Genomic DNA, 23,092 nt, shown 5'->3' with positions numbered 1-23,092 from the left:
ATTTAAAATACACATTAAGACTAGTTATTCAAGACATGATTAAATCAACAGGTTTATTAAACATTTATTTATATAAGTGAGGAGCCTGAGAACTACGACACATCTTAAAACAATGCAATAAAAAAAATAATAATCGATCATTTATTTTTGGAGCGACAGTTGCATCTGAAACAAAAAAAAAAAAAAAAATCTGATTGAAGTTTTAAATATCCATACAAAATTAAGGCTGAAACAATTCTATCAATGTTGTTGGGTTTTGTCTTTTAATATATATATATATTACAGGGGGTAGGGTGGTTGTAAAAAGGTCCTTTTCTTGTTAATGGCAGGGAAACCAATTCAGATTCTGCTACGAATATCATATTCAACTGGCACATCAGGGTATTTCAAGCCTCTCCTTTCCTGTGGAATGATGTTAAATTAGAATGCTACTCCAGTGCCACTGCTCCTTCACTGTTCGCTCTGCTGTCCTTCTGCTATGGCTGACACTGCTCCCTGCCCTTTGTTGACGTCACTGATGCAAGCCCACTGGCCATCCACGGATTCTTTCCACAAAGTCACCTGAAAAAACAAATGAGCGTCTTTGTTAACAAAACCACTACAATGCGAGTTTCACTTCAGAAAACTGTGTCCACCTGCAAGAGGTTGACAAAGTTACATGAGCACAATATGGCATATTAGGTTGAGATTATGTCAAATTTCACCCCAGGTATTTTATATAACCTGGTATTAAACAAAGTCTATTTTAAATGCTTTCAGAAACAGAAGTTGTTCAAAGTGCTGTGGCAGTATACTTATCTGACTTAATCCAAATAAACAAATTCCAACTAAATACAAACAGATATATATATAGGCTTTGGAACCAAGAAAAACACAGCTTAAACATAATTACTTTACACTTTATAGTTGATTTATTAAATAATTAAATATTCAAAAACTGTTCTGAAAATACAAACTGACATTTTCGGTTTGGTTCTTCCCAACATTCTAAAAAGTTTCCTTCACTTCAAAAGGTACCAATGCACTTACTTCCACAAGACGCTCAAAAATCTCCCCCAATCTACAGACATTAATCACAGTCAAGGGATGCCTTTCTTAGTCTGGGGACATACCTTTGTTTCTTCATAGCAGATGTCAAATTAATTGCAAGTTAAAATACCATATTAGTATTAATCAATCTTTTTTTTTTTTTGCCTATGCAAATGATAGAAAAGTGATGGATGACTAATGTGCTTGGTATACTCGGAGTACAAGTTTTTGTTGGACAGCTGTTTTCTTTCTCAACATATGCTTCAAAATAAGACAGGATTATCCTTTAAAAAATTAGGAGTTATTGAGCCTTTCGAGAAATTAACTTTAGTCATTTGTCATCCTTTTACTTAGAATATTCTTGACAAAAGAGCTGAAAACTGCTGAAAGCTATCTCAGTAAGGAAGAAAGATTATAAGTTTTGTATCTTAGAAGTATAAAACTGAAGTGTAGACATGCTGCAAAAACACACTGATGGAGCATCAGGATAATTTGAACAAGGATATAAATTACGCATTAGTCAGGCAAATAGAAAAGCTGCTCAATAAAAAAACAAACATTCACATCACCCCATAAAATGTTAAATCCAAAATGAATAAATTGTTCCAAAGTTACAACCTTCAGTATAAATGAATTGGGTGACTGTGCATGTGAGATGTGAAAAGACGACAGTATATTCAATATCTTCGTAATATGAAATGGGAATAAGACTCCCATTACATAGCAATTTGAGCCATCCCAGGATTTTTTGTGAGCGAAGCGAGACACAGCTGAACTTAATGTAAACCGGAGAGAAGATAAGCTCAGGTAGACTCAATAAAGCTCACTGTAAAAAACTAGAATGGCTCAATTGGCTATTGAATGAAAGTCTTATTTCCATCCCTGCAATACACATGACAAATCATGTTTTTACCAGCGGTTTATAAACAGTATGTGAAAACATATTACCAGTAGTTACCATTGTGCTATCATAATAATCATCATCAACATTCATCCTCTTGATGAAACTGCTAATTTGCTTTTTATTGGGAGTTTATTTTATTGGAGCTTAGTTTTTTTTACAGTCCACACAATTGAATATGCTGAGACAAGATGTTCTCTGAGATACACCCATCATCAGTCCAAGAAAAGAGAAGTCAGAACTAATATAAATGCAGATCAACTAGATTCTGATCTCCTCACAACATTTGCTCAAGGAATGACCTTACCATGGGTCATCACAACTGGATGTCAGGATTTACTGCAAAATATCTACAGCAGCCCTACTAAACCATGGTTTACTGATTAAGGGTTAACAGCACTGAGATATTTAGTCATCAAATTTGCCATTTAAGAACACCCCCTCAGGTTAGATTTTCCTTCTATGGTACACAATCCAGGGTGGAAAGGGATGATATGATTCAGTTTTTAAACAGGGTGTAGGTTATCCATAAAGCAAAAACACCAAGTAAATGTGTCTTACCTTATTGTCTCCCCCAGACACTGCAAGGATATTTCCTGTGATAGACCAGCTGACATGCCAAACTACATCATTGAATTTGTGAAGAAGTTTGGCTGTCCATGCGTTTCCAGCAGGGTCATCGCACATCCAGATGAAGACTCTGCCATCCTGGAGTGATCCAATTAAAGTTTTAGTGACCAACAAGTATAAACATGGTTCAGCCCAGCATATATTGAACTCCATTTCCTAGATGAAAATCTTTTAGAACCCCTGCTGACGAGATACTTTGGCAAGGGAAAATTTTTCAGGGGCACTGCACAACACACTAAATGAACTAAATAAAAGTTAACTGAACCTATTTGGAACAAAAACAAAAAAAAATGTAATAAAACAAACATCACAAAAACATTTTACCTGTGAACAGCTGGCAATTGAGCTGGTAGGAAGCCCTATTGATGGAGCCCAGGCTACATCCCTCACCCAGTCACTGTGTGCCTCAAGTTTCTGATCTTCTTTCCACTGACCATCCTCTTCTCTGGAAAGGTAAAAATATGGTTTGCCCTTACAGGATTTGACAATCATGACAAATGCACGTTGCATATCTTTTACCTAATTTAAATATGACCGGGGAGATCATTCTTTTTGGACATGCCCAAAGGGGTTCATCTGTAGTCCTATACTTACTTCCAGAGTTTGACCAGGTTGTCGCATCCTCCCGATACAAATCTCTTGATGTAGTTTGGTTTCTGTCCCGAGGGCTGGTCAATGAGACTGCCAGGTACAACAGCAGGAGCCCAGCTCACTGCATTGCAACCAATCTATAAAAAACAAGGACATTTGAAATGTATAAAGTGCTGTACATAAAACAGTTACTAACAAAGTATAAAAAGTATTATATTCAAAAGCCATGAAAAGTAATGCATTTTGTTTACAGAGTTTGTATCCTAAAAGTTGTAACAGATTAGGGCCCCTGGAAATAAGATACTATGTCTTAGGTTATTCAGTTAAATGTTTTGCTGCTTTATGTTTGAATGCAAATGCTCATGAGATGAAAGAAGAAACAATGTGGAAGTTGATACAGATCATTGGACTAATGTAGAAGTTAAAGAATTCAAGGTCACATAGGTCCCTTCATCAGTTTAAAGTGGATTTGTAAAGCACATCTACACTTTCTTCTAAAATCTTTTATTTGTCTTGTCCTAAATGTTAATCACTGATGCGAAACGGCTTCACCACATACTAATTATAAAAGCCAGCTTAACAAATTAACTTGAAACCAAGCGAGGTAGAAACAGCATAAATCATTAATGACTAGAATGCTTACCGTGTGTGCATTGCTAATCTTCTTTATATCCCACTGTCCGTCCCCTGTTAAGGTGAGCAATGAGATGGCACCGTCTGAGCTCCCGCAGGCCAGAAGCAATCCAAAGTCATATGGCCCCCAACATACAGAGTTTACTGGAAAGATAAACCATTTCAGAATGGATCTCAATATATCAAAAGCTGCAGTAAACAAATGTATATAATATGCAATAATGTCTATTATGATATCTTTGCATCCTGTATCTTACATTCAACATGCTAATGTGTTAGTAACATGGCTATAGAGCCGCAGTAACACAGGAGACTGGCTTCTAGGTGTCTGGTATTTCATGGCTAGTCTTTATTCCAAGCAAAAAATCCCTTCAAATGTAATACAGTAAAATTATTATTATGAATGACTATACAGTAGATTTTCTAAAGCTTGAGCTGTACCGTGGCTTGCAAGTAGTGTTTTTCAAATGTCCTCCTTATATAAATATTATGTAATCATGTCTTTTTTGGACATCCAGACATATCAAAATTTGTTAATCACTATATTGAAGGAAGGAACTGTGTCTGTCTAACTGACATACTATATATATATATATATATATATATATATATATATATACACAGTACTGTGCAAAAGTTTTAGGCAGGTGTGAAAAAAATGCTGTAAAGTAAGAATGCTTTCAAAAATAGACATGTTAATAGTTTATATTTATCAATTAACAAAATGCAAAGTGAGTGAACAGAAGAAAAATCTACATCAAATCAATATTTGGTGTGACCACCTTTGCCTTCAAAACAGCATCAGTTCTTCCAGGTACACTTGCACACAGTTTTTGAAGGAACTCGGCAGGTAGGTTGGCCCAAACATCTTGGAGAACTAACCACAGTTCTTCTGTGGATTTAGGCAGCCTCAGTTGCTTCTCTCTCTTCATGTAATCCCAGACAGACTCGATGATGTTGAGATCAGGGCTCTGTGGGGGCCATACCATCACTTCCAGGACTCCTTGTTCTTCTTTACGCTGAAGACAGTTCTTAATGACTTTCGCTGTATGTTTGGGGTCGTTGTCATGCTGCAGAATAAATTTGGGGCCAATCAGATGCCTCCCTGATGGTATTGCATGATGGATAAGTATCTGCCTCTACTTCTCAGTATTGAGGAGACCATTAATTCTGACCAAATCCCCAAACTTGCAAGGAACCTCCACCATGCTTCACTGTTGCCTGCAGACACTCATTCGTGTACCGCTCTCCAGCCCTTCGGCGAACAAACTGCCTTCTGCTACAGCCAAATATTTCAAATTTTGACTCATCAGTCCAGAGCACCTGCTGCCATTTTTCTGCACCCCAGTTCCTGTCTTTTCGTGCATAGTTGAGTCGCTTGGCCTTGTTTCCACGTCGGAGGTATGGCTTTTTGGCCGCAAGTCTTCCATGAAGGCCACTTCTGACCAGACTTCTCCGGACAGTAGATGGGTGTACCAGGGTCCCACTGTTTTCTGCCAATTCTGAGCTGATGGCACTGCTGGACATCTTCCGATTGCGAAGGGAAGTAAGCATGATGTGTCTTTCATCTGCTGCAGTAAGTTTCCTTGGCCGACCACTGCGTCTACGGTTCTCAACGTTGCCCGTTTCTTTGTGCTTCTTCAAAAGAGCTTGGACAGCACATCTGGAAACCCCTGTCTGCCTTGAAATTTCTGCCTGGGAGAGACCTTGCTGATGCAGTATAACTACCTTGTGTCTTGTTGCTGTGCTCAGTCTTGCCATGGTGTATGACTTTTGACAGTAAACTGTCTTCAGCAACCTCACCTTGTTAGCTGAGTTTGGCTGTTCCTCACCCAGTTTTATTCCTCCTACACAGCTGTTTCTGTTTCAGTTAATGATTGTGTTTCAACCTACATATTGAATTGATGATCATTAGCACCTGTTTGGTATAATTGTTTAATCATACACCTGACTATATGCCTACAAAATCCCTGACTTTGTGCAAGTGTACCTAGAAGAATTGATGCTGTTTTGAAGGCAAAGGGTGGTCACACCAAATATGGATTTGATTTAGATTTTTCTTCTGTTCACTCACTTTGCATTTAGTTAATTGATAAATATAATCTATTAACATGTCTATTTTTGAAAGCATTCTTACTTTACAGCATTTTCACACCTGCCTAAAACTTTTGCACAGTACTGTGTATATATATATATATATATATATATATATATATATATGCCCCATTAAGACGGCTGCACACAAAGTACTGTAAGTATCTCTATCGCTCAATGAAAGTGTCATATTAACAGTAAAACCAGTAGCAGTAGTTACCTGAGGAATCATGGCCTGTGTATTCATACATCTTGTCCCATGCCCCATTCTCCTCTTTCCAAATGATAACTTTTCTGTCATAGGAGCAGGACGCCAAGATGTTCCCATACATTGGATGAGCCCAGGCCACCTGCCAAACTGGGCCTTCATGACTACATAGGAAGAAAGAATGAATCTCTGAAGTACAAGCAAAAACAATACTAAGAAAGTGTGTTAGAAACTGAAGTTGCACCACAGTTACAGCTGTTTAGACTTGGTGAATAACCAACTCCAGAAATGGAACAAGCAGGGCTGCTTGCCCTTACGCATGAATTAACTATTTTCGTTGGCAAGCCCTTGAAACAAGTTATGAAAACACTACTACTGTTACAATTATAAGTTAATACAAAACTAACGGCAAGTTTAATTAATTAAATTACTGAAAAGCCCATGTGTCCAGGATTTAAACAATTATGCCCCTGCTAAATATGCTAATCACACTCATCTCAGCATGGATAAATCTCAAATCAAATTAACAAACTCCTGACTCATCATTTAAATAATAAACTCAACTGATGATAGTTTAAAAAACAGAACAGGGTACAGGCCTAGTTTGAGTTTGTAACTCAACAAAAAGTTTTAGGCCTGCCAGTAGTCTGACATTAAAGAACTACTTACAGTTGGTTTCACAGACCCTTAGCACTAGTTTATCTTACTTAAGGTAACATTAGGTAGTCCAAGAATAGTGCTAATCAGGGTCATGGAATGGCTCCCTGACTAACCTGCTAAACTAACATTCTTTGAAGTTGTTCAGTGTGAAATTGCTTTTTGCAGCTGGCACACTAACATGGCAGTTCACCAGAAATGGTCTACTACCAGTGCAGGTGAACACAAGATAATTTAATTTATATTGTTGGAAAATAAAAAAACTCACCCTCTCAGGTCAGCCACAAGGATCTGTCCTCCGTTTTTTACATCAAATATTTTAACAGATCTGTCTGAGGAGCAGGTGGCAAGCCGTGTGCCATAATAATCCATCTGCGCATCGTGCTGGAAAAGAGAGAACAGAAGAGCAGGGGGTTCAGTTTTACTAACATCTTACAGCCTGAATCCCCCCCCCGCCCCGCCCTGCCCCATTTCCACCTATAAAGTACAGTTGGCAATACTTACAATCATGTCCTCGTGGGATGTGTCCACAGTATTGATAACTGACACCTGATAGAAAGAAAAACCAATTGGGGCACAATTAATAATAAAAAAATATACTAATTTTATATTGAAGTCACCAAGTGCTTTTTTGTATAGATTAGGGGTGTAATACTATGCTCTTACAGTCCTGATGGAATACTGGTGTAGTGTTATTTTCAGGTACACAGATAAAAAGTGCTACGCTGCGCACTGCGCTTGTTCGGGCATGCCTAAACAACTTTCACTTAGAAAGCACGTAAGTGCCCATTCAAATCTGGTATGTTATGCTGTTTTCAGTCTTTTTTTATCTAATGGAATTTATCATATTTTTCCACCACTAAGAAAACAGTATGCGAATAGTTATCATATGCATTGGGTCTTGTACATTTTTTTACTTCTGCAATTTTGCAGTGGACTTCTTATTTTGTCTTGTTCATCGTGAATTGTTTTTCTCTTTAGAGAAATTGACAGTTTGTTTCCAGTTTGTTTGCAAAAAACACCTGTATAAAATTAATGGTTTGCAAAAAAATAATGTATAATTAATGGTAAATGTACCTCTGTTTGACAATAGGACAACACATCACAATTGACTACACCTGTACCAAAATCTCACAGCGTACCACTTTCTAACATTACACGGGTCAAGTTTTGCTACACGTACCACATTGTGACGACTTACCACTTTATAACACTACACTGGTACTTTGTTTAAAGTGCAGTTTGAGAACTTGTTAACTTTTCTAGTTAACTTAACTTCTGGTGTCATAATTTGGAATCTACTGGCTGCAGCCTTTTAGGGTTTGTCAGTACAAATTCTACTGCCAGTAAAAAAAAAAAAAAAAAAAAAAACTTAAAAGACTACTGCCTGTAGTTTTAACATCGGGCCTGAATAAATAAATACTTACATTGTATTGGCCTTAAAGTTTATAGAAAGCGAACTGGGTATTAAGAATTTGTGCAGCTCTAGCAGAAGTGAATTGACCTGCCTTAGTGCCTGGAAAAATCCTACTGGTAGTAACATCTGCCATGATAATTTCACACACCTTAATAAAATGTTGTATTTTAATTATAGTGGCGCCCCGATTAATAATTCTACAGGGAAGCCTTATCAATTAATAAGGTAACTTTTTCCCCTACTGTATATATACTGAAAATATACTGAAATTATTTTGCCAAGAGGTCTATTAAAGTATATTGCAGAAAGAATGAAAAAAAAAAAACTCGACGAGTAAGCTGTCAAAGTCCAAGTCAGCGTGGCAATGATAAATTGCTATATAACTAGTAAACGGTTTAATTCTTGTAGTTGTAAATAAAAAAAGTGTTTTTCTATTATCACCGCTACGTTTATTTTATTAGAATAACTATTAAACGAATGAATGAGAGGTTTTTAAAAAATGACAGCACCAAGATACCTTTCATTCTGGAGTTGCAAACAGGATTTATATAACCTAAGAAATTGTTTACTCACCATGGTTGCTGTAAGACCTACTGTAAATATAATTTGTTATATTTCTTGTTAATTTTGTCTGTTTTCACTCCCGTACGAAGTCTGTATAGCCCTCAGACGTGGCAGCTTCCAATCCGACTACAACTAGGCTCCAAACATTACTTCCGGGAAGCGTCACAATAGCAGACATCCCGTGTTACAAACAAGCAACCACGATCCTTGAGTTCCAAGTGAAATGTATCCAACGCTTGTAAATGAGACACAGTGACTGATGTTTTGCAAGCTTTTTTTTTTTTTTTTTTTTTTAAACAGATGAAGGGGTTCTGACTTGAAAAGCCACTTTTAAACAGTATCATAATAAACATGTTTAAAATATTAACGTGCATTTGTATTCATAAGTTTGTGTTTGTTTTTAATTAAAAAGCAGCTACTTCAACACGGCTACATATTCAAGTGTATCCCTTTAAATAAAAAAAATAATAATAATAATAAAAAAAAAATCTGTGCACAGTGTGGTGTTTCAATACACATAGATTCCACTAGCTGGCACTCTCAAAAAGTTAATTTTACTTTTTGTGTCTATTTATATCACAGTCCAGTACACAGTATCAGGTTTTCCAGTGAGTTCTAACCCTGAAAACGTCACTCTTGCCCTCTCTCGCCATATTCTCCATGTAAACAGAAACCTCAGCTCAATTCGTCATTTCGAAGACATTTGCATTTGCAAAATAATAACGCTTTTACAATCAAAAGATGGCCAGTATGTCCTATCATATCTCCAACCTGCTGGAGAAAATGACATCCACTGACAAAGATTTTAGGTAAGAGGGCTGCTTACAATTGCATTAGTTTGCATAGTTCAATAATAACTCTGGGGTGTCTTTATATCAGCATGAGATAATATAGAAATGAGTGTGGAACATTAAGCACCCCAATGTACGATAGCTATGCAGCATGACAGGAGTTTATATATCTTATTAAACCGTTTTAATATTCCAGTACTAAAAAACAACAATTGGAATAGCCTTTTACATATTTTTACTGTACTGTACAACTGTCGTACACGATGGAAAACAAACTCGCTAACTCTCTAAGAACATTAACTCTCCTTAACGTTATGGACGTAAAGCTCCATTTCACTTATGTCTTTTAAATCTGAATGATGTGCAGCATACCTTTTTAAAAGTAATGTGTTCAGATTAAATACGTTTATTTACCTTCTAAACTCTGGAATGTGGAAAATGTCAACTCTGTGAGTGTTAAATGTAAAATGATGTCAGACTACTACAGAAACAAAAGACTACAAAGATTTAGCAGAAAACAACAGGGGATTCGGTTCTGTTTCTATAGCTGTAACACAGCTTGAAGATGTAATGTTAAGCCTGCTAAGAGTATGATTATTTGGCTCACGGAGTGATGTAGCAGTATAGCGTGAGCGCTTACGATCTTTGGAGAATCTAAACAAACCAAACTGTCAACAAGGTCTGGTTTCTGATAAAGTAGAGCAAACAGAAGTCAAAACTGGGACAGAATGTAATGAACACATAACAAGTAGTATATTTTTGTGTAAAACTGAGCATGATTGTGGTATACTGCAGGGTCTGTAAGTATTTTGTTGTATAAAATAATTTTCAGACAACTCTAACATTTTGTGTTTGGTACAACTAATAATAGGGTCTAGTAGTTACATGAATGTATACTTTCCTGGATGCATTCCCCAAATATTATAAATGATTCCTAATATTGACTAGCCTCAAAGAGAGTCAAAAACTGCTGTGAGTACATTATATCACAGTTGCTGTTCTGGCAAAGGAAATGTATTTAGTTATTTCCTAAATGTTCACTCTATTGCCATAGTAGCTGCAGTGACACAGTCCAGGACCTTATTGACAGAACTAAAAATATATAATAACCTCTCATTCGCATTACAGCATTGTCAGGGGTCGCTGTTCATTTTTGTGAAGCCGTTTTTCCTGTCACAAAAAAGTACTGTACAAAGGAAAATGCTCTGCTAAAAATAAAACAATTGTAAAGGTATACAAGTACCACTAATGTGTTACAGGGAGGAGCATTTTAATTATCATTTTGGGAAGTTTCATGCTAGTTTTATACTGTTACAATTTTATTCCACCTTGGTCTTTGCACTTGCTTTAAAATATGCAGCCCACAGGAAACTATGGGCCATATTCTCAAAGTGCTCCCTCCATTTTTTTATTCGCTTCTATTTTTGAAAGGAGATGTTAATGCTACAAAATGAGAGTCAGACACGATGAGCGTGCTGAATAGAACTTGTTTTATATCATTTAGTTATTTGGTTCTAGCTTTGTAAAATTAACAGGTGTTTTACCTCGTTCAAAAAATAGGAATTCATTAAAAACTGGAGTAAACGCTTTGAAAATGTGGCCCTCTGTGGTAAAGTGGGATTATCTATCCTGTATCCCAGAATGTGAATGATGAGAAGAAACCAAGGACCTCTTTCAAATATATAGTGTTGTGTCAGACTGTATCGGCAGCCTAGCAATTCAATTCAAACACATGAGGCACTGATTCTAAATAACCATGAAATGTAGTGAAGCCATTAAGTGTTTGTTAGGTTTGTGGAGTGACATAGTTCTACTGCAGCAGATGAACAAGCCACTGAAAGCAGTTCCGGGGGTATGCTCAATATACGTGACATATAACTCACCAATCAGAGAGCGTCCTTTGTGATTGAATAAGGTTTAAAGGGTAGTCTAATGGCCTGAGTTCATGTCAAAGTGTTTATCTAAACTTAATAGTGCTCCAGTAACTTGGTTCTTCAATTTGCAGGTTTATGGCCACCAATGATTTGATGGCAGAGTTGCAGAAGGACTCTATAAAGCTGGATGAAGACAGTGAGAACAAGGTGGTCACAATGCTGCTGAAACTATTGGAAGACAAGAATGGAGAGGTACAGAACCTGGCTGTCAAATGGTGAGTGGACCACAATGCACTACACTGTCTTGTATTTCCACTAATTCAGGGTTGGGGATAATCCATTTCTCTCATAAGGTATACGAGTAAAGCAATATGTATTTATATGCTTACTGTAGTGTCTGTCAGTGCCCAAGATCTTTCTAACAGGGACTTTGGGATAAAAAATGGCTACAATTTGTTAAATTCTGACTCACATTAGTTCTTCAGTGTGATGTGCTCTTTTGTCTCTCTAGTCTGGGCCCACTGGTAGGCAAGGTGAAGGAGTACCAGGTTGAGACCATCGTGGACACGCTGTGTACAAACATGCTGTCAGACAAGGAGCAGCTGAGGGACAGTTCCAGTATGGGCCTGAAAACAGTAATCGCAGAGCTTCCTCCAGCCTCCACTGGTAAGAACTGGCCTGCTGTCCTATGCTCATGCCTTGTCATTAACCAGACGTATTCTACATGTGACCGGATTTCTGAATGAAACCTCAGTTTCTGTGATAGAGTATTGTACTACAGTACCATCCAAAAACTGTCTCTACTTCTGTGTGATGAATGTGATACTCTGAATGCCATAATCATTTGGATAGAACAATAATGTAGTATTTTTTGTATGGGTCCCATGTAGTGTTGTGGGTTATATGAAATATGAAATAGCCTCATAGAGGAAAACCCTGCTATATGTGTTAGCCAGCCTTAATAATCAAGGCTTTTACACTGCAGGGTCGGCTCTGACCGCGAATGTGTGCAAGAAAATCACAGCCCAGCTGACTGGAGCCATCAGCAAGCAGGAGGATGTGTCAGTGCAGCTGGAGGCTTTGGATATCCTCTCCGACATGCTGAGCAGGTAGGCAGGGACTCCACAGGAGAGGAGCTAGGCTTGACTTCATGGGAAGGGAGCATGGTAGAGTGCAGTACAGTGGGTCTGTATATTTTCATCACACAATTATATTACTGTACAAGCCATTTCAATTGTCCCTCACAGAGGTGTGGTCTTATGACTATCATGTATTCTATCAGTCAATCTGTCAGTCTAACAGTTCTTTGCCAATTAATCTCTCAAGCAGAGGCCGGTGATTGTGCCAAATTAGTGTTTTTTTTCTAATTTGGCGGCTTGACTAAACCCCCAGACACATTTCACTTGCCCTTGAACATAAGTTGGATTCAAACCTAGGCTTCCAGAGGTGAAAGGCCTGAGAGGTTAGTGAATTAACCTCCTCACCAGCTAACCCTACCTATAGGACACAGGACAAAAAAAATATGTTGCTTCTCAGTGAATTAATCCTGCTATCATGTCTTGGCACAAACCTGCTCCCTTTAGGTTAGGCAGTACTCTGATCTCCTTCCACTCGCCCATACTGAGCTGCCTGCTGCCCCAGCTCACCAGCCCCAGGCTAGCAGTGAGGAAGAGGGCCATCATCGCCCTCAGTCACCTGGTGCCCAGCTGCAGCGCAGCGATCTTCACAGAGCTGATGAAGCACCTCCTCACAGAGCTCTCCAGGAACGAGTCCACCTCCACAACCCGCACCTACATCCAGTGTTTGGCGGCCATCAGCAGGCAGGCTGGACACAGAGTTGGTAAGAATGCACCTTGCAAACTTCTTGATCATTTCGGAGCTTTGCTTTTGTCTTGCTTGAAGGAGCAGGTATACTGCATTCCTCTGAGAAGGAAAATGTTCATAAAAATATACTGCGTGTTGCTGAGGTGCACATTTTCCGGTAAGTTTATCATTTGTTAGAATTGGCATGAGGCTCATAAAATGATTTTAGCAACTTACATTTTAAAACAACATGCTACTAAAACAGACTGCAAGTAGGTAAAATCTTGTTGCCCATTGCCAAATATAAAACCAATTTAAAGAATACCTCTCAGTACAAGGAAGGTTTTTTAGCTGTGGCTCATTAATGCCAAAATGATTCCAGATATCGCAACCCTATAATTGATAAAGCCTTATAAGTGGTCAGTGTCATAAGCTATCCCTCACAGGGGGCAGCATCAGGAATAAGCATGAATATGTTGTATTGTTTCTGACTGCCTGTGTATTAGGAGAGCACCTGGAGAAGATCATTCCAGTGCTGGTGAAGTTCTGTAATGTGGAGGACGATGAACTCAGAGAATACTGCTTCCAGGCGTTTGAGTCATTTGTTCGAAGGTAGGATGCATAATCAATAATAGTCACCCTAATTAGAAGCAAGTTTACATATGTTGTGTATTATATAAAGTGTTACTTAATGAGAACATAGGAACATAAGGAAAGTTTGGGAATGAGAAAAGAATGTTTGGCCCATCAACGCTTGTCACATCACATCATTTTTTACCCTATTATGGGAATCTCATTTGACAATACAGAATTAAATTGTTTTTTAATGTCCCTAGTGGGAGGCTATTCCTTGCATTTATAACTAATAAAGTGCTTCCTAACTTCTGTTCTAAACTTACTTATACTCTTCCAGCTTCCATTTCTGTCCTGTCATCCTAATCTCTGTGCTCAGTTTGAAGTCGTGACTTGTGTTAACTTTATACCATTTAGGATTTTATGTAGACCAGATGGTCTTAGTGTTGCTATGTTAGTTTGAACAAGAAGAATTGAAAGGAGACATATTATTTGTCACCATAGGGATTTCACGTAAGTCAATGGTAGTGCAGTGCTACACAGTATTAAACACGTTGCAAGTATTGATCCACACAAGCTAAAGGGGAAGAAAAGGAAAGAGCTGTGTTGAGTACAGCAATGAATCTTCCAAATTGGGGGGAGGAAGTAAAAAAAGCATAGAGACACATAACCTTACTGGCCTTCTGTCGCTCATTTGAGAATCAAACCTACTGTACCTGTCAGCTAACTGCAGATCTCATTGGAGATTGATGTTTGTTTAATCAAAGGTGCCCAAAGGAAATGTCTCCCCATATCCCTACTGTGATTGGACTGTGCCTCAAGTACATCACCTACGACCCCAATTACAACTACGACAATGACGAGGAGGACGACGACAATGCGATGGACACAGAAAGTGGGGATGAGGAAGACGAAGGTGAATTGTGATCACATTAGAACACCAGTTTTGAACATGTTTTTCTTTTATTCACATTGAAACTATATTTTTGGTTCAGAGGTTGATGACAAAATAATTCCATTAAAACATTTAGGATTGCATCAATACAAATTGGAAGCATTTGAGCAAGTTTACTTTTTTTTTTACACGATTGAAGTACAATCTGACAAGATATAGGTGCAATAAGAGAGACTTATTCTGACAGGGTACCAAAAATACTGCTCGGAGGAGTGATTTCTTGATGCATGAAACTTATGTTCTCAGAATGACATGCACCTGCAAGGCAACCTACATTTTCTGGATGCTGCTAAAATACATCAACTCAATTTCTCTGAAACAGTAAAGTTATTGAAGAGGATATTGTAGGGCTTACTATTAGGTTAGGAAATGTCCAGTGTCCCAAATATGTAATGTCAAATCAATATAGATTGGGAAATGTAGATGTTTATGCAACACAACTGAATCCCTACATTTTAGACACAATAATAAGCCTTATTTCCCACTTTAGAGACAGGTGACGAGTACAGTGATGATGACGACATGAGCTGGAAGGTCCGGCGGTCCTCAGTGAAGTGCCTGGAGGCCGTGATGAGCACGCGGCACGACATGCTGCAGGACTTCTACAAGACAGTGTCGCCCGCCCTCATCGCCAGGTTCAAGGAACGAGAAGAGAACGTCAAGGCAGATATCTTCCTGGCTTACATGGCCCTGTTGAAACAAACACGACCCATGCAGGGCTGGCTGCAGTCATCAGACATCATGGGGAAGGAAGACTCCTCTCTTACAATGCTCAAGGGCCAGGTCAGTAGAGTTTGCATGTTGAGTACTGCAGAGGGTGGGGTTTATTTAGAACTTGATAGATCCACTGAGATGCAACTTTTCATTGTCGTGGTTGGATGGGCCAATGAGAAATGTAGCCAGACCATAGCCCAGGAATTTTACCAGTACACCAGCGTTATCATCCCTGCCCTTCTTCATAAAGTTCCCCAAGTAAGAAGGACCTTGTATTATCTTTTCTGAACATAGATAAGTGGCCCCTAACACCATGCTGGAGAACTTGATGAGTGTCTCCTACTGAGCAACCAACACGACTTCATGCAGCACCTGCTGTTCATTGGAGGCCTTCCATCAAAGTTCTGACTAGTGATATGACAGCATATTGTCCAAAGCCAATCCTAGATGTCATTAGACTTTGAGACAAAATAATCGAAAAACATTAGGGAAAACACTTTTACAGATGCTTGTTTGTGCGGCTACAATACCCAAGGACATTGACAGGCAGGCTCAGTCCCACTGGGACCCAACACCACAACCGCTTATGTCTCAATGAAATTTCCTGTGTTCCATATCAACTCTGACACTGAACTTTTATTATTTTGAAAGTGACGATTCATTTTTACAGGTTCCAAATGTTGTGAAAGCCTTACACAAACAGCTGAAGGAGAAAAGTATTAAATCTAGACAAGGCTGCTTATGTCTTCTCACAGAGCTGGCAAACGTGCTACCAGGAGCTCTGGCAGATCATATACCAGCCTTAATACCAGGTAAATTCAAGGCATGTACAGTGAGTAGTTCATCCAGAACCTTAAACACTCAATCATAAGATTATAAAATGATGCACTAATTTCAACAAGAAGTTTCATTTTTAATACTTGTTTGATACAATTCTAATGTCTGACCAGAGTCTACTGTTTTGATTTTAGCCTTTAAAGCTATAGCCCTTAAAAAATAACTGATGTTTTATGCAACAAAAAAAGATTATTTAGATGAAAGCAGTAGCACAGCACAAATGAAAATACATTTTAAAGAAGAATGTACTAGTGTAGGACAGCTCTCTATCTTCTAGGGTAACTCTGACATCAAGTTGGAAAAAAAACTGTTGGCTTACAACTTTTTGTTCATTTTCTTAGGCATTGTGTATTCTCTAACTGACAAGTCTAGTTCCTCGAACATGAAGATTGACAGCCTGTCCTTCTTGACTGTCATTCTTTGTAACCACCCTCCTGAAGCTTTGCATCCTCACGTCAAGGTGATCCTGCCCCCTGTGGTGGCCTGCATTGGGGACCCCTTCTACAAGATCACTTCAGAGGCTCTACTGGTAACCCAGCAGCTTGTGAAGGTCATTCGACCACTGGAAAAGCCCTCCTCCTTTGACTCAAAGCCATACGTGAAAGATTTATTTTCAAGCACTTTGAAGAGACTCAAAGCTGCAGATATAGACCAAGAGGTTAAGGAACGAGCCATCTCCTGCATGGGTCAGATTATCTGCAACCTTGGCGACCAACTGGGTGGAGACCTGCAGCCTACTCTAAAGATATTTCTTGAAAGACTCAAAAATGAAATCACAAGACTGACAACTGTAAAGACACTAACTTTGATTGCAGGTTCCTCTCTGAAAATAGATCTTAGGCCAGTTCTGGCTGAAGGGGTACCCATATTGGCCTCTTTCTTAAGAAAGAATCACCGTGCCTTAAAACTAATGACTTTAATTGCTTTGGACATCATAATTAAGAACTATAGCGACTGCCTCAAGCCCGCCATGATTGAATCTGTTCTTAGTGAGCTTCCGTCTTTGATTGGGGAAAATGATATGCATATTTCACAAGTGGCTATAATGCTTCTCAGCTGCTTGACAAAGGTCTGTCCTTCCTCTTTGTCCAAGATCAGTGGGTCTGCTTTGCCTGAAGTCTTTAATTTGGTTCATTCCCCATTACTACAGGGAGGAGCAATGAATGCCATTCTAGATTTCTTCCAAGCTTTGGTTGTAACCAAAGCAGCTAACATGGGTTTCAATGAGCTTCTGAAACATCTAACAGGTCCTTTCTATGGCTCCCAAAAGTCTGTTGGATCTACCATTATGCACAGACAGTCCTACTACTCTGTGGCGAAGTGTGTGGCAGCTCTTTCTTCAACCTGTCCGAAGGAAGCAATAAATATGGTCATTGACTTCATTCAAGATGTTAAGAACACAAAGTCGTCTGACTCGGTGAGAATACTGGCTTTCCTTTGTCTGGCTGAGGTAGGACGTACTATGAACCTTTGTGGACAGAAAGAGCTAAAAAAAGTCATCCTTGAGGCATTTTCTTCCCCAAACGAAGAAGTAAAATCGGCTGCATCTTACGCTTTAGGTAACATTTGTGTGGGGAACCTGAACGAATACCTTCCCTTCATGCTAAATGAGATTGGAAGTCAACCAAAGAGACAGTACCTGCTTCTTCACTCCTTAAAAGAGGTCATCAGCTCTTCTTCTGCGGAGGCCTTGAAGCCTTATGTGGAGGACATCTGGACCTTGCTGTTCAAGCACTGCGAGTGTTCGGAGGAGGGGACACGCAATGTGGTGGCAGAGTGTCTGGGAAAACTCACCCTTGTAAATCCTGCCCAGTTACTACCCAGGCTAAAGAAACAGCTGACTTCAGGTAATAATAGTGAAAAATGAACGCTATGGCTAATCAACTATCTGGTCATGACAGATGTAATGATTTTGCTAACAGAATTCAGTTCATGTCACCAATAAATCAAGTGAGTTTTTTTTTTTTTCCATGACAAAGGAGCCAAAAAGTATTCTTAACTCTGCTCATCAAGTTTATTTATTTGATGCCGACTGTATCAATTACTATACAGGGATATTAAATTAAGCAGAGGTGCTGTATATGTGGTAAAGAAATACAAGGGTAGCATATGCAGCACTCATATTTAGTTTAGCATCCTTGTATGGTAATCCATCACCCACTGAACTTGATAAACACTATGTTGAGTTTGGATTGTGTCCAGTTTTATAAAAGTAGCATCTTTTATATTCCAGGTTCACCATATACCCGGAGCACAGTAGTCACTGCAATAAAGTTTACTATTACAGACCAGCTTCTGCCAATAGATGCACTTTTAAAGGGATGCATAGGTAAGTCTTCTTGAACTCATGTGCAGTACTTGTTCAATACAGTCCTGATGAGGAGGCTTAACATAGAGCAATGTGATTTTCACATTCATTTTCTCAAGGGGATTTCCTGAAGACATTACAAGACCCTGATCTGAATGTCAGACGTGTGGCCTTGGTGATGTTTAACTCTGCCGCTCACAACAAGCCTTCCTTAATCCGAGACCATTTGGACAGTGTGCTTCCCCATCTCTACAACGAAACCAAAATCAGAAAGGATCTCATTCGGGAGGTATGTACAGCATGGTGAGAGCCCACACAGATGCATCATGCAAATCAATTCTGTAAAAACAACACTGCATGAAGCACAACTATGTAGGACACACTTCATGGGTTACCAGGTCATATTGTTGGGTCCTTTAAGACCTAATTTGGAGATCAGTCAGCTACTAGGAATCAAACAAGTTTTGATGGGCCACATGGTCTCCTCTTGTTTCTAAAGTTTCTTATGCTCTTATGTTAAGGTTTTCAATGCTACATATATTTTTTTTACTGGATCTCATTTTGGAATTTTGCATGGCTTCAAACCCAACAAAAGAATGACAGAATCATAGTATACCCATTAGTGCTCCATTTGCTAACATGTGTAATGATAAATGAAAGCTAGATTGAATAAAATTCCTGGATCTTGCTGATTGCATAAAAAAACAGTTTGCTTAAAGAGTAAGTAGTGGGGTTCTGAAAAATAGAGCGTTATATGTCCCCATGTGTTGCTACAACTATTTAAATAACGTACCTGTCATTTTTCTTTTCGTTAACATCCTGACAACATTTTACACTTATAACTTTAAAGCTCTTTTCAAAATGTCTGAGAGCGGACATTTTTAAAAGAGCTTTGAAACTGACTTGAAAGTTCTAAGTGTAAAACGTTGTCAGGATGTTAACAATGAAAAGAAGAATTGTGGGTATGTTATTTAAACAGTTGTTGCAACAGGTGGGGTCGTGTAATGCTGTATTTTTCTGAATCCTGCTACTCACTCTTTAACTGGCAATGAAAAAAAAAACAGAAACCTGTAAGTCTGCCATCTCGTGAAAGGAAAGTGCATTTGGCACCAATGTACTACATTGCTGGGAACAAGTTTAGTGTTTTGAATGAAAACCCATTTGGTGACTGTGACACTGTTTCTAGGTGGAAATGGGCCCTTTCAGACACACAGTGGACGATGGCCTGGATGTGAGAAAAGCTGCCTTTGAGTGCATGTACACCCTCCTGGATAGCTGTCTGGATCGGCTGGATATCTTCGAATACCTGAACCATGTGGAAGATGGGTTGAAAGATCACTATGATATCAGGGTATAACGCAGCAAAACACCTACTTTATATCTAATGAGGTGCATCTCTGTATACTGTACTGCATTTTACACATATACCCAACAGAAACGTGCACAAAATCTGAACATCAATTCCCCTTTCAAATTCTTATATTACTGTGCATTTCTAATGAAATTCCTGCATGGCAGACCATACAATGTATTTGTCGCATTGTCCTTGTAATGGCTATGTTACAAGGTAAGTGGTTGTTTTTGCATTGTATGCAGTAGTAATAAACTGTAATGGTATGTTTAGAATGTTACACATTACAAGACCATGATACAGTATCCATGACCTTCATCGGATCTGGACCTCTTTCTCTTGTTTAGATGCTGACATTCATTATGCTGGCTCGCTTGTCTGCCATGTGCCCCAATGCTGTCATGCAAAGACTGGACCGACTGGTGGAACCACTTAGAGCAACCTGCACCACAAAGGTAGGATGTTCAGTGTTTCTATTTACCTGGCTTTGAACTTGCTTTGGGCTTCAAATCATGTGACAATGTGGCCTTTCAACTCTACCAGACCCACCTACTCCCTGTCGATATAAATGCAGAGTAATTGGGAGGCAGGGTTTATGAAAGGTCACAATGTGACATGATTTGAATGGACTACAAATAGTCCATAACAGAATATTCATCACAGTAAAACAAAGTTTTATGAATAGGGCCTGTTATAAAAATATAATACTACAATTTACATTACAAGCAAACAAACAATACAAACTTGCATGCCATTCTAAATCAAACAAGTCCCAATGGTTACATCAATTAATAATTGCTGGCTTGTCCCAAATTACTTGATGTATCTATCCCCTGTACAGTTTTACTTGTTGCATGCAGAAAGCCTATGGTAAAAATAAATGTTCAAACAGTATAAAAAACTGGTAAATGCAGTTTACTGTAGAAAAGTGGTTCAGATTTATAATGATAAACATATATGGTTTCTTACTGTTTTGCAAAGTAATTAAATACAAGGCATGGTTGGACATTAAAAACACTTGCATTAACCCTGAAAAAAGCTGAAAGGCCACCTAGTCTTGAAGATCTACTGGCTTGCAAGAGGGAGATGCAGCTTTTCTATATTACAGAATAAATGCCAGGATGCCATAAAGAGCCCCTGTAAGGCCCAGCTGTGTTGCGTTGCAGGTGAAGGCTGGCTCGGTGAAGCAGGAGTTTGAGAAGCAGGATGAGCTGAAACGCTCGGCCATGCGGGCTGTAGCAGCCCTGCTCACCATTGCAGAGGCACAGAAGAGTTCTGTCATGTCAGACTTCACCTCCCAGATCAGAGCCAACAGCGAAATGGCTTCCATCTTTGAAAGCATTCAGAAGGACACCATCTCCTCCACCGCCGCCACGGAAACAATGGACACCAGCTAAAATTAGTCTGTCCCTGTTACCAAATCGAGAATGCTGTGGTTTGAAACCGTCTAGCATTAAGGCACCGTTTTCAAATGAGAAGTGATCAACTTAACCAGTTTGATGTTTTAATGGTATATTGTAATTCTGTAAACAAAGGGTAATATAATAAAACACCTCTAAGAATATTGTGCCAGATATTTAAAGATGATATGACTTTTATGCAACTCTGCTTGTATTGCGCATATCTTGTATGTATTCCCAAGTCTGTGAAATTCAAGAGTTGCAGGGAAATGTGCTAATATTGCATGGCTGAGGAAATGAATACTTTTAAATGAATCTATACAGAAATTAATTGTAACTCAGCGAATTCATAGGCTAAAGTTGGAATTAAAAGTATTATCATTTTTATAATATTTATATTTATTGGAAAGAAATAAATGTTACATGCATTTGTTACATAAAGGTTTAGCTCCTAATATGTATACCAATATGCCAAATTTCAATTGTATACACAATATTAATAATACTATAATACAGCCTTACAATGTAAAAGCAGGCAGACCTGTTTTCTGCTGTTTCAAGGTAGAGAGCTTTGGTTTTTTTTCTTTAGTTTGTGTGGAATGTTGCTACATGAATGCGATGTAACTAAATATATATTTCTGCATGTGTGAGGAACAATAAACATCGTCCAACTGCCCGTGTGTATCATACTTGAAAGCTAGAAGAATCATTGTTTACTACATATGCTTACTGTATCAAATCAGGGTGGCCTGTGTGGCTCCTACAGATCAATCATCTGCTGTAGTGACCTCTATGTACACACTGAAAAGCTACTTTAAGATTAAGGGAAGGCTGAATTAAGGCAATTGTTGTTGCATCACGTTTGAAAAGAAAATGTGTTTTTTAAGTTCAGGTAATCCTTTATTCAAGGTTTGTTGGTATGACAATTGTTTTCAATACACTTGTTACAAAGCTTATCATAGATCTTTGGTTACTACATTTTTTTTTTCTTTTGTTTGGCGGGTGAAATCAGTTTTAACCCTGGTATTAAGAAATCAGTTTGGGGTGAAATAAGACTTTGTTGGGTTTAACTATGAAATCAGAACCTGTTTATTATTAATGTGCAAAATGAAACATTTATCAGTACATTCAATTAAATGAAAGTTGGATGAGGTCACAGGGGTTATGGATGTCTCCATAGAAACCAGAATGTGTCTCAAAAAACAGATGAAGTCTGGTTATCGGATACATTTGGTTTCAGATGGTTCCACATAGCTGGTTTCAGACCCCGATTTACACCATTTAGATCAAAGATTAATAGTGCCAAACTAGCTGATTTCTTCTTTCTTGTACATACCAGATAATCCTCTAGAAATGTAACCTTCAATTTTATGCAATACCCCAGTGATTAACCAATATTCAAATATGCCTGGGAAACTAAGTCCATTACAGTAGTCTCCGCATATAGGAACACCTCCTAAGAGAACAACCTTAAAGATTTTTCCTATTGTAAATGCTCCGCCTAAAGGAACAGGAACTTTGCTAATAACACCTTTTTGTCACCAATGGCTGACACAGTACTGTTTTGTAACCTGATAACTCACTTAAATTCAGACGTTTCATTCAATCTTCAACTGTGACTTGTCATCACGAATGTCTTGAGGCACATGGATTGGATTATTCAATCTTTCCAGAAGCACTGTCATTTATTATCACTGCCTCATTTTGTATTGATTTCCACAAGTGCAGCTCATCACTACAAAATGGCATATAAACAAACTAC

General features: G+C 38.5%; 2 protein-coding genes across 2 annotated transcripts; one reads left to right on the top strand and one right to left on the bottom strand.

The window, feature by feature from the left end:
* Positions 1-39: 39 nt before the first annotated feature.
* Positions 40-8,943, bottom strand: LOC117412048 (protein SEC13 homolog). The gene is made up of 9 exons (XM_034020013.3): positions 8,734-8,943; positions 7,248-7,292; positions 7,012-7,127; positions 6,099-6,250; positions 3,795-3,928; positions 3,155-3,288; positions 2,885-3,005; positions 2,492-2,638; positions 40-561 (listed from the first exon to the last, which is right to left on the bottom strand). Exons 1-9 carry the CDS (start codon positions 8,734-8,736, stop codon positions 451-453), a joined length of 963 nt encoding a protein of 320 aa, XP_033875904.1. The 5' UTR covers positions 8,737-8,943; the 3' UTR covers positions 40-450.
* Positions 8,944-9,305: 362 nt separating this feature from the next.
* On the top strand, positions 9,306-22,006 carry LOC117411771 (cullin-associated NEDD8-dissociated protein 1-like). The gene is made up of 15 exons (XM_034019518.3): positions 9,306-9,533; positions 11,521-11,664; positions 11,901-12,055; positions 12,375-12,498; positions 12,973-13,229; positions 13,699-13,804; positions 14,533-14,681; positions 15,211-15,503; positions 16,105-16,246; positions 16,613-18,118; positions 18,505-18,600; positions 18,699-18,868; positions 19,766-19,930; positions 20,278-20,385; positions 21,097-22,006. The coding sequence occupies exons 1-15, from the start codon at positions 9,466-9,468 to the stop codon at positions 21,325-21,327; spliced, it is 3,714 nt and encodes a 1,237-aa protein (XP_033875409.2). The 5' UTR covers positions 9,306-9,465; the 3' UTR covers positions 21,328-22,006.
* The last annotated feature ends 1,086 nt before the right edge of the window (positions 22,007-23,092 follow it).

This window comes from Acipenser ruthenus, chromosome 16 (assembly GCF_902713425.1).
Source record: "Acipenser ruthenus chromosome 16, fAciRut3.2 maternal haplotype, whole genome shotgun sequence".
Lineage (NCBI taxonomy): Eukaryota > Metazoa > Chordata > Actinopteri > Acipenseriformes > Acipenseridae > Acipenser > Acipenser ruthenus.
Note: the sequence above shows the minus strand (reverse complement) of the source record. Positions and strands in the feature narration are given on the sequence as shown.

Coding starts and splice junctions, on each gene's coding strand:
- LOC117412048 (XM_034020013.3), bottom strand. Junction 7,128..7,247: donor CATCCCACGAGGACATGATT/GTAAGTATTGCC, acceptor TCTCTTTTCCAG/CACGATGCGCAGATGGATTA. Junction 3,006..3,154: donor AACCTGGTCAAACTCTGGAA/GTAAGTATAGGA, acceptor TTACCTTTCCAG/AGAAGAGGATGGTCAGTGGA.
- LOC117411771 (XM_034019518.3), top strand. CDS start 9,466: ATGGCCAGTATGTCCTATCATATCTCCAACCTGCTGGAGAAAATGACA. Junction 12,499..12,972: donor CTCTCCGACATGCTGAGCAG/GTAGGCAGGGAC, acceptor TGCTCCCTTTAG/GTTAGGCAGTACTCTGATCT. Junction 19,931..20,277: donor AAGATCACTATGATATCAGG/GTATAACGCAGC, acceptor TCTCTTGTTTAG/ATGCTGACATTCATTATGCT.